The following is an 11904-nucleotide window of genomic DNA, read 5'->3' on the forward strand; positions in this document are numbered from 1 at the left end:
GTGAGAACTTTCTTGAAGGGCGAGATTCGGGGAACCCCTAACCTCCCAAACAACGAGATTCCGGGGTTTGGGTTCCTCAAATCTCGCCCTTTAGGGGTGAGGAGTTTTTTAAAAAATATAAAAGCAATGATACCAATTATATAAAATATGAAAGTAAATGATGTACAAAATTAAAACCAAATTTACCTAATTTTGCACAATAAAATTTGGATCAGATTAGGTTGATTTATTGGTATCAAAAATTAAAATTAACTCAAAAGGAAAATTAAGATTAAAGCAACATTAATTCAAAAAAAATAAATATAATATTAATCCAAAGATTTGAGAGACAATGATTCGGAATAATTTATATACAAAATCATTATATATATATGTATAGAGTTATAATAATATAATATAAATATAATAGTATCCATTCTATATACATATTATATAGTATAATATTATATAATATATTATATAATTGAATTAAGGAGAATTGTATTCTCCCAAATTTTTGATTTCGGGAAAAGTTTTTCCCGAACTCATGAGTTAGGGAAAATTAATTTTTCCTGAATTCATGGATTCAAGGTGCTTATCGAAACTTGAGGTTTGGGGTTTCCCAAACACCCAGAATGCTTGGGTTCGGGCGGTTAGGGGTTCCCCGAACCTCGGGGTTCGAGGAATCTCAAATTGCCCAAATCTCCGGGTTCGAGGCATCCCCCAAGCCCCGAACCCTGAGTTTTGGGGCATCTCCTAGCTTCTAAGGCAGTGTATTTTTTATTTTTTAATTAATCTTATTTTTTAATTCATCCATCGTGTATGCATATATAAATTATGTGATTGAACTAGTAATAGATGTTATAAATTGTGTTTTTTCTCGTTGAAACATGAATACTCGTTATCTTATTTGTCAAACTCTGCGTAAACATTTGCAGATAATAATCATCCATAGCTGATAGTAATGGCTATGGCGATGAGAACTCGACTGAGCAATGTTTGGTGTTCAATAATACTGGCTGCTGCTCGATGTTGAATAATAATGGTTGTACGATGTTCAATTGTGCGTGAGAAAGTGGTTGTGGTGATAGTGGTCGAGAAAGTGAGTGCACGTGCTTGAAGAATAATGATGGGTGGTTGAGCGTTAAATATTTAAATGAAGGACAAATATGAATTTTAATCTCATGATATTTTAGGAATATTAAAAGTGGGTTACAGAGAGCAAAACGTATGGTTGCAAATAGAATTTCCCTAGGATAATTATGTCATTTAATATTTTATTTACCAACAATATCCTCTCCATTCACAATTCAAAATTTCATTCTCTCTCTTTCGTATTAAATTTAAATTTTAGTCGTTCATTTATTTAATGAATTTTTAGAATCCCAAGTCACAATGACTTTAAATACGGATTATTCTACTTTGCTCGAATTGATTGACGCACGAAATCACTAAAGACATCAAATAACAAAAATAACAGTAATGAAACCCACACAATAATTCAGGTAAGCCCCAATTTCTGGCGAATTGCATAAATTAGCAGACTGTATCTAAATGCAATCCGTCATATGCAGTCTACCAGATGGCGAACTTCATGAATGAAATAAAATAAAAGTTTGTAATACAACATAGATATCAATTCAAGGTAATGCGGCAATTTTAAGATGAGAATATTTTTATCATTTGATGTCTTTAGTCATCCCATGCGTCAAATCAATTCGGACAAAATAAAATAATCTATGAATGAAATAAAATAGAAGGAGAATGCAAAGAGAATACATTTATTACAACCAATAGTGTGCTGCCACCTAAGTGTCATGATTGTCATTATTCATTTTTATAACTAATTTTGTTTGCTTTGGAAATGTGTAGTTTTAATATGTTGGGCAGTAATTTTAGTTGAGAGTTTTAGGTGGAAAAGTATACGAGTGAAGAGTTAGAATTTGTATAAGGTTAAAATTGTCTTTCTATTTTGTTTAATATAATTAAAATATTATAAAATAATATAAAACAAGCATTAAATGTCTTTTTATCCTAGTAGATTCTATCCAAATAGATTTATTGAATTGGTAAAAAGTTAATGGCATGAGGATTTAACTTGATGCTCAGGGGAGTATGTTTTCCATATTAAATATTACAGATTTATTTTTTCTACAGATAAGAGTCAAATTTATTTTGGGTTGACTTATTTGGTTTGCAGAAGTTAACCAAATAAAAAAAGAATAGTAGTCTTTCGCCAAAAAAAAAATAAAAATTAACCATAATTTATTAACCAAAATAAGCGAGAAATGGTTATATATGAGAAGCATTTTGAATGTTTGGCCTTTCTAACATGTTTATTAAAGTTATCCGATCATTTTTAGAAAAATCTTTACGTGATCTTTTATTATTTTTTTTAATATAAATTTATTTGATCTTTCTTTTTAAATAAATTTATTTGACATTTTATAGATAAATCTTAATTATTATATGTCTTTTGTAAGATAATTAATGTCATTTAATATATTTTAAAATTTTAAATTTAATAAAAAAAATTATTCATTTAAATTTTATATTTAATATTATTTAATATATTTTTAAATTATTATATGTTTTGATAATTTTTAAAATTTAAATGAAGTTTTAAAATTTAAATTTTTCTCTCTTTATATATATTTTTTATTAACTAGTATAATTCATTTCACCCATTTTTAAATTATTTTATTCAATTTTATATTTTATTATCTATTATGAAAATATATTTTTGATGATAGATTTTCTGAAGTGGTAGCCGCACGTTCCCTTCTTGCCTCTCCGATGGTACCTGCAATGGAGACGGGGCTTGCTCCCCCGGTCGATCTCCGATGATTAAGTTAGTTCTTGATCTAAGATTAATTGTCCCTTTTAAACTATCTCTCTCGAAAAAAGATAAGAAGAATCTCCCACCTTTTTCTCTTACCTTTTCTCGGGATAGGGATCATGGAGGGATCTTTGGGATCTCCCTCCCGCCTTCTTCGGGACTTTCCCGATAAAGATATCGCGATAGTGTCCGTCTTCGAGGAGTTCGGGATAGCTATTGCCTCCGTGATCTTCGGTGGGTTAGCCTGTTCCTGAGGTCTCGGAGATTCCTTTACTGAGTGCTTATCCGATTGATGTGGCGATGCTTGTCTGTCATGTATCTTTTGATCGCCACTGGGTATCCGTCTTGGCGTAATTATGGGACCGAGGGCGTTCTCCTCATCAATTTTGACCATTTTTAATTATTTAGGTGAAATTATAGTAATTTCAACAATAATTATTTTTACTTTTCAACTCTTTTTAAATTTATTGTTGAACATGAATTTAAAAATAAAATTTTATTTTTATTTTTTTGACAATTTATATTAATTATAAAATATTATTTTAATCATAAATTTATTATTTATGTTAAGAAACAATTTTAAATGAATTTGGTAATAAGAATATTTTGATAAAAAACACTCTTATCTTGATACTTATTATATGCATTAACAAACACATAAAAAAAAAGTATAATTATCAATAGATTTTAAAAAAATTAACAAACAGTTTAATAGAAATTTTAAAATATTTTTCAGTTTTATCTTGACTATTCCATATCTTAGTCCGAAAAATATTTTAAATTTATCTTAATATCTCTTATCTTACTTATTTTAGCAATGCTTTTAAAAAAAATTAGATGAGAGAACAATTGAGTGAGGAGAGTTGAGTAAAGTAAAATGAAGGCCAATCTCTTGGAAGATATTTTCTTCCCATCTCAGTATAATGACTGATTGATTATTGGCCAACCACAAATTGTCTGCTAAGATTGACATTTCTTAACACCGAGTTTTAGGTTACGAGGAGAAAGAAATCAAAGAATTGCGGCATGGGATTCGTTCTTGAAATTGTTGTGACGTAGTGTCTTTGACAGATCCTATGCATAAAGGCTTATATCTAAGCCTGCGTGTACACAACGAAACGATACACCAAAGAGAAGGATTATTGAAGTGCTCGCTCGGCTTCAATCTTTCCTCCTAGCTTCCAAGTGCAAATAACAATAATCAAAAGATAGGATCTGTCATTCCAAAGCTTCCGAGGCTGCATGTATCGGCAGGCAGTCCTATGTCTAATAGGACTGCCTTCCATAGCCTATCGGGTATCGGCGACCAATTGTTTCATATCATGCACGCACATATAATAAACTAACAATTTTTGAAACACGGGATACCGTACAAGATTTTACCTGAAAAATGTTATAACCACCAATAACTCTCAAAAATTAATTTAATATCATAAAAGTTATAATAGTTTAACTTAAATTTAATAATAATTTATCATAATATTATTATTAAACTATTATTAATTTTAATAAAATTATTATAAATTTCGTGACATCACTATCAATTTACAAGAATTATTTCTGAGATTTATTTGTAGATAGATATAGCATTTTTGAATTTACTACTTCTTGTATAAACATGAAAGAGAAGGACAAAGTATATGCTGTGAAAGAGAGGGCAAAGAGGCGTCCTTTGCCCCTCTCGGCCTCTCCCTAAACAATTACTGTGCCAGAGAAAAATGCCAGCAATACCGACAAGATGAGCGAGACCCAGTTGTTATACAGTCCACCAAAAAGGTAGAAGGGGGAAGAGAGTGCGTGTAGAATGCAAAAGAAATTTTTATTCCAAGATTATCACTCTCCAGAACACCCTTCTGCTCTCACCATCCACCAATCAATCCTGGTGACAATCCCCAGTACACAAATTTACATTGCAACATAAATGACGAATACAAAAAGTTAAAATTTAAACTGTAAAACATAAAAAAAAAAAAAAAAAATTAAATATAATAATAATAAGTAAAACAAAAAATGTCAAAATCACAAGTATCTATACCACACTACCCAAAATTTCCTTGCACATGAATGAAGAAAAGGAGGATGTACAGGAGCAACTGACCACCCTGAGACATCATGGTGGAAAGCTTCATTTGCAGCACCTGAGAATGTTCAAAAGAAGACAGATGGTAGATCCCGAATTTCCTTGCACATGAATGATCGCCCACTTGAATTCAAAGTGGAACCAGAAGACGCATTTTATACTCTTGTCATCGACGGGTAAATGCAGTTCACGGTGTTGATATTATAGAATTGCTACTTCGCTCCTCGGATGCAGGAGACCGTAGCAAGATGAAGAATATTCTGAATTTAAGCTTTGGAGATCAGCACACGGTTCAGGAGACACAGCTTCAGAGAAACCCGACACACTGGAGCATATCCATGGAGTGGAAGGGTCAAAGGCAGTGGAGAGGGAAACATTAGATAGGCAAATATATGTGAAGGGAGATTCAGAGATTCCCAGGAACTTCCCTGCAGTAGTGATGTTTGTGCCAACTATGTCCCTAAATGTAATGCGCCTGACAGTTGGAAGGGCAGAAGGATCAAACTTGTCATCTGGGTGAGATTCACACTGACCTGTAGCCTCAATAGCAACATGAATATTTAGCATTTCCACGTCTGATATAAGAATGTCTTTTATGTAACCACCCCTGCCTCTTGCTGTTTTGGCTTCCATGCCAATCAATGAATCACGTATATGAAGGCGTTCAGCAAGTATGTCAGAGATGCCACCAGACATTTCACTACCCAAAGCCACACCAGATCCTGAAAAAGACTGAAGGAAAACATCCCTGATGTGGATATATCTGGTTGGCGCGCCATAGGAAATTCCGTACTCATCCCATCCACTCTTGAGCACAAGGGCATCATAGCCCGTGCTAATGTTGCTATTCTCAACACATACATGCTCGGAAGAATCTGATAAATTTCATTTCACCTTTTGTTAGATAACATACACGAAACAACCTTGCATGTTGAAAAGAAACTGTGGAAATTGACACCAATATATCTGCTTTTCTGATGTCATGTTTAGGAGTGGATAAGTAGTCAAGCCCGCATGTCAAACAATGATACAGATAAGAATTATTTTAGACGAGACAAAATTCTAGTGGTTCAAAAAATAGAAGAAAATAAGAGTAGGTTCTCAGAGGAAACACTTCGCACACAAATGCATGCTCAGTGCTTGGACATATTGTATCAACCTTATATTTATGACTCAATGTAACGAATAGAAAACTGAAACGCATAAAGCAATATCTTTTGTGCAAATGCTAATGTGCAACTGAGAAACGCCAAATAAACAAATCTGAGTCAACATGTAGTTTCATACAAACCTGGAACTATGCCACTGGTGTAAGGAGATTCTGGCGGAGAATGGACAGTTATGTTTTGAACCAACACGTTGCTGCATAACATCCACAAATTATCATTAATTGTAGCTATGTCACACATAAACATTTAGACAATTATAGTTAAGAATGCATTGAAGGAGACACAAATCTTTGGAGGAAGTTGCCAAGCTACCTGCAGTATACTGGATGAATATTCCAGGCGGGGGAATTTAAGAAGGTTGTGTTTGATATAACAATATCACTAGAGCTGATAAGTTCAACAAGATGAGGACGGCTATAGTTTAAGGAATGGGAATTGAACAGGTCCCACCACACGGAACCCTGGCCATCAATAGTTCCATTATTACCTGGTGCAATCAAGGGACAGAATTAATCAAGTAGTAGGAGAAAAGACTTAATGGATGACCAAAAAAGGAAAGAGTCTGCAAGAAAAGTGCAGAGAGAAAGATATCCTACCTGTTATGACCACATCAGTTAAATTATGTCCACTAATCAAGCTACGATATCTTCGACCTGGCACTTCAATCCCACGACCATAAGATGGTAAAGGTTCAACTATCTCCCAATGAGAGTAGTCCTGTCAAGGTGAAAACACAAAGAACAAACTAAAATTCACCCTGATGGAAAGGATTGAAAAATCCTCATATAATCCAGATTACAATTGCAGTATTTAGACATTAGATACTACAATTTTTATTTTCCCGAAATGTCTGACCTTTCAGCATAACACCAAGAATGTGCAGAAGAGAGATACTTGAATGGGAGAGAGAGAAAATATGGAGACAATAAGGAAGGCTTTGGAAAATTTGTGGCCTCCTGTTATCTTTGTTTTTTTCCAAATGCATATTAATTCTCACCTTACAAGAAAAGTAACTCCCAACTGACAGCATTTTACCCCCCTTTTTTTTGGCTTTCTATTTATATCCATATTTCTTGTTTTCTCAGGACAGGTCCTTCAATATCTCTTTGTGTACTGGAAATGAAAAACTGATTAGGTTACCTTTTTTTTTTGGCAAGTGTAATACGTATAGGCTTCGAGACTAGTATATAATTAGAGGTCAAGAACCATGAAAGTTCTTAAAGTAACAAAAAGGACTTCCATATGAAAGTGACTGGCAGATAAAAGGTTGACAGAAGAAAACTGATCATTTTGTTTTCCCCTCAACATACTGGTAAGCAAAAACATAAAATCAAAATATAAGCATTACCCTAGATATTGGTAAGAGATCTTTCTCTCCAATAATCAGGATTAAATATGATATTATTATAATACAACAGCAGCAGCAGTAAACATGTCGTGAATAGATTCCAATTTTGTTCCACGACCTAGTGCACTTACTGTTTTAGGAAATTGCTATGCTAGCACTGGTCTAAGTAGCAAATAGCAGAGAAGACAGATTTAACTTTGCTATAATAGTTCCATGCCAGACTTCTAAACTCACATACAGTTTTGAGGATGTCTACTAAAGGAGTTTGTCATTGTTTCTACAGCATGAATAGTACACTTAGGTTTTGTTACTGTGGAAGAGAAAATTTGAGTTGAAATAACAACCTGCCAGCCAAGAACCACAGCGCCTTTTTCCAGGAAGAGTGTAAGGTGGCTCGTAAGATTGAAGCTTCCAGTAAGCCACTTGCCTGGTGGGACATAGAGCTGAGCACCACCCTTGTCTGCGAAGGATTTAAGGTAGAAAATAGCATTCTGGAAGGCAACTGTATTCAATGTCTTCCCATCCCCAACTGCCCCAAATTCCGAGATGGACACGCTGTGAGGTCTGGGTTCCAATGGCCTATCCAGTTCACATTCCCCATCATTTGGTCCCCCCAGAAGTTCAACAGCATCAGTCAATGCCAGAAGCAAAAGCAGTGCTACCTGAAAAGAATAAGGGGGGAAAAGAGAAAAAAAACACAAAAAGAGAAAGGTAAAGAGCAATACCAAACAGATATTCAACTTGCAGGCAGTTTCCCCTTTTTGAAATCATCAACCATTTATACAATGTTCTCTTTTTGGCACAATCTCTATCAGTACAATACCCATTGATTGACGGCCAGAAATGAATTCATACAATTAACAAGTTACAGCCAAAAAAGAATTCAACTTGCAAGCAGTTTCCCCATTTGAAATCATCTATCAATTATACAGTGTTCTCTTTTTGGTATAAACTGTATCAGTCCAGCACCCATTGATTGACAGCTAAAAATGAATTCATACAGTTGCAACCAAAAAATGAATCCATGTAACCAAACCCACATAGTGGGATAAAGGTTTTATATGTTGTTCTTACATGCTAAAATAGATTTTCCTTCAGTTATCTTTGATAGGCATGTTAAATAGTAAAACATACAGGCCAACTTAACTAGCGAAATAATTAATACAATGCAGTGTGGAAACCTTCATGGAAGGGATAGCAAGAAATGAGCAAGAGCCCATTATCAGATTGGACGGTGATCCTTTAACATGGAAATGCCACCCACTAATTTGCAAGTGCCAATTGAATAAAATTCTCAAAGATTCGGGAAATTAATTAATCTTATTGGAAGAGAAAAGAAAGAGTAACGTGATTATAATATCAGATAGTGACTGAAAAAAACAAACAAAAAATCAACATAACCCTTCTGTGTTGTATCTTGCAATTCAGGGGAAAAGGTAGATCTTGATAGATACAGGAACAACTCCATGCAAAATGGAGGCACTAGGATCGTCAAGATCATATAACATCGGAGAAAATGTGAAGAATTAGGTCAAATTTCTGCGATGGTCGAAGATCCATAAGCTCTCCAGACTGCGGCTGGATAATAAGGGCTTCGAGAATCGATTAAACTCAAAATAACAAAGAAAGATACAAAATAAGGCCAACGTATTTCAGTCAGCGGGGCAAAAGAGGAGAAATTGTCGTCAGAAACTACAAAAAAAACAAAAAAAAAAAAAAAACAAAACCTAACCCCACTTCCACGAATAACACATTTCATCTGTTCCTTCGATTGGCGAACAGTGGATTTGAAGGGGCAAACACAATGCAGTAGAATCAATCACCTCTACAATGTAGAAAAACGAAAAACCACACCAGCAAGTGTACAATTTCAGAAACACGGAAAATCAGCCGAGCCGAAATACAAAGAATAACGTTTCCTAATTAGCCAAAAACTCAGAATTAAGGGAAACAGAATCAATTGAAAGCAGCAGAAAAGCAACGTACTTACTAGCCCCTTCATGAGAGTCTTATTGGGACTCATCCAGGGCTTCCCAAGAGCCAGAAGCGGAAGCGAAGAATACCAACAGTGAGACGAAACGAAGAAGACGAAGAAGAAGAAGAAGGCGAAGAGACAATGGTGGTGGGTGAGTATATGATGCCAATTGTTGTTAATTAAGTAAATAAAAACAAAACAAATAAATATACGAACCGATGGTGACAGCGCAGAAAGAGGAAAAGACAGCTCTTTCATGTGTATGTAGTGTATATGCAAAGTTCTCTCCATATATATATGTGTATGTATGTATGTACGTACGTATATATGCGGCATGAAGCAAATCAACAATCATACATGGAAAAAGTGCAGTGAAAGTAATTAATAATAATAATAATAATAATAATAATTAATTACCACTAATCCCACTCCTCGAAATCGCTATTCCATGAGGGGCGTTGCCGACACGGAATCAATCTGGCCCGAGGAGCAGGCGGCCTGGAAATACAATAATTGATTAGTGGGGATTTATCAAATTTTGACGTGGCGGTATCAAAATTATTAAATGGTGTTATTTTTATGTGAAATCCTGGTTTATTGTTATTGATTATGATGTGGACAAAATAGTTGAAGCGAGATGCCCTGTGAGTAGGACAAAGAAGCTGAGTTGGGTGGACAGACTGGGAGGGAGACGGCATGTGGCTGAGACCGAGCAAGTGGGGCCCGCCCGCAATAATTAATCAATTTGTGGGGCCATTGCCAGCCTGGCTCACTCTCCCTGCCAGATCACTTTCCCTCGTTGAAATTGCGCTTCTCTAACAATAAATTTGCATCTAAAATTATTTTATATAAAAATATATATTTTAGTATAAAATTTATAAAGTATAGTTGTAATGCAAAATTGAATACTGATTTGATAATTTTATAAATTTTGTATTAAAATTATTATAATAAAAATACTTTCTTTTCGTTACATATTTACATGAATTATAAAATCTAATTTGTTTTTAATTCACCAAAAAAATAACACGTTATAGCTCAAAATTAAAGAAAAAATAATTGATAAATACAACATGTTAAAATCTTACTATATAATTACTTCGTCAAATATAAAATTAAAAATATTTTAAGAATTATTCTCTTCATATTTTAATTTTAATTTTTGAATTCATTTTCAATTTGTATTTTAAATATTTATTTTGAGATTGCTAAAAAAACATTCTTTTTGTCATTTTTAAAAAAATATTTCTCAAAACATAAAACTAAGAAATTCATTTATTTTCAAATTTAGAAAAAAAAATATTTTATTCAATAAATTTTATTATTTAGTAAATTGGAATAGTTTAATATTAGTACGTTATTAAGTTATATATACATTTTGAAGTTGATGAATTTTGTATTTTTTTATTATAAAAATAAAATACAAATAAAAATAAAATAACTTTTATAATTTGTGGTTTAATAGGCAATTGGAGTAAGGTGGGGCCATCGATGGTTGGCTCAAATGAAAAGCAAAGATGGATAATATAGACGAACGATGAATAATAATAAGAAAAGAATAGCGAAGGCGAAACAAGATTACAATTTGAATGATGACAGTGGCTGAAGGTGGACGATGATGGCCGTTCAACATAAAATTTGGGTTACTGCTTGTAATGCAAGTGTAGCAAAAGACATCAACTAAAGAAGATGTAGGTGATTGAACGATGGAGAGAGATTAACGTCAGCTTATGGCAGTGATAGCAATGGCAAGTGTAATTAACAACACGAGCCTTAAAGAGAAAAAAATAGTTCAACCCTAGATCTTGGAGAAATAATAAGAGAGCCGTCTTTATTAGTTTTTGTGTTTTAAAAATTTCAGGGTGTTTTTGATAAAAACAACCAGAATGCACATTTTGTTATTTTTTTAGTTTTTTTTATAAAATGTTTACATTGTTTTCGAAAATGTATTTTTAAAAAATATTAAAATAAATATATTTTTATTATTTTAAAAAAACTAAAAACGACTGAAAACAATAAATAGAACATGATCTCTTAAATTTTATTTTTAATATTGATTATAATAATATCTTAATTTTTATTTTTCTAAATAATATTAAAATAACCCTAAAAATATATGAGAACATTGAAAATGGTGTTTGCTTAATTAATTTAAAAAGATAAATTGTTGCAAATAATTCCAATACCTTTCTTTAGATATGTTGCAAGCCTTTTGATTTCACCCTAGAGTATGCTTAATTCAACCAAATTTTCTATGATTTTTTTAATTTTCCTGACACAATAAATAGGGAGGAATATTTGTAGAAAATATAATTATTATATCATTTTTATATTATTTAATGTACACAAATATGAATTTACACGTAACTTTTTAGTGACAAAAGATACAATACATAAAAAGAAAACTCAACAAATTTAATTGAGATGACTAATGAGTATATGAACAATTATTTATTTATTTAATGTTAATAATTTGTAGACTATTGTGTATATATATATATATGATATGATTTC

The 11904-nt window shown here is 32.8% G+C and overlaps 1 protein-coding gene across 2 annotated transcripts; it reads right to left on the minus strand.

Moving 5' to 3' along the window:
* Nucleotides 1-4618: 4618 nt before the first annotated feature.
* LOC127801578 (probable polygalacturonase) lies at nt 4619-9571 on the minus strand. Of its 2 annotated transcripts, none has more exons than XM_052336824.1 (6): nt 9406-9571; nt 7760-8077; nt 6664-6784; nt 6380-6554; nt 6190-6260; nt 4619-5773 (listed from the first exon to the last, which is right to left on the minus strand). In XM_052336824.1, the coding sequence occupies exons 1-6, from the start codon at nt 9436-9438 to the stop codon at nt 5100-5102; spliced, it is 1392 nt and encodes a 463-aa protein (XP_052192784.1). In that variant the 5' UTR covers nt 9439-9571; the 3' UTR covers nt 4619-5099. The 2 variants fall into 2 exon arrangements, with proteins under 2 accessions (XP_052192784.1, XP_052192790.1); XM_052336830.1 differs by lacking the exon at nt 9406-9571 and adding an exon at nt 9148-9189.
* Nucleotides 9572-11904: the final 2333 nt, after the last annotated feature.

This window comes from Diospyros lotus, chromosome 1 (assembly GCF_014633365.1).
Source record: "Diospyros lotus cultivar Yz01 chromosome 1, ASM1463336v1, whole genome shotgun sequence".
NCBI lineage: Eukaryota > Viridiplantae > Streptophyta > Magnoliopsida > Ericales > Ebenaceae > Diospyros > Diospyros lotus.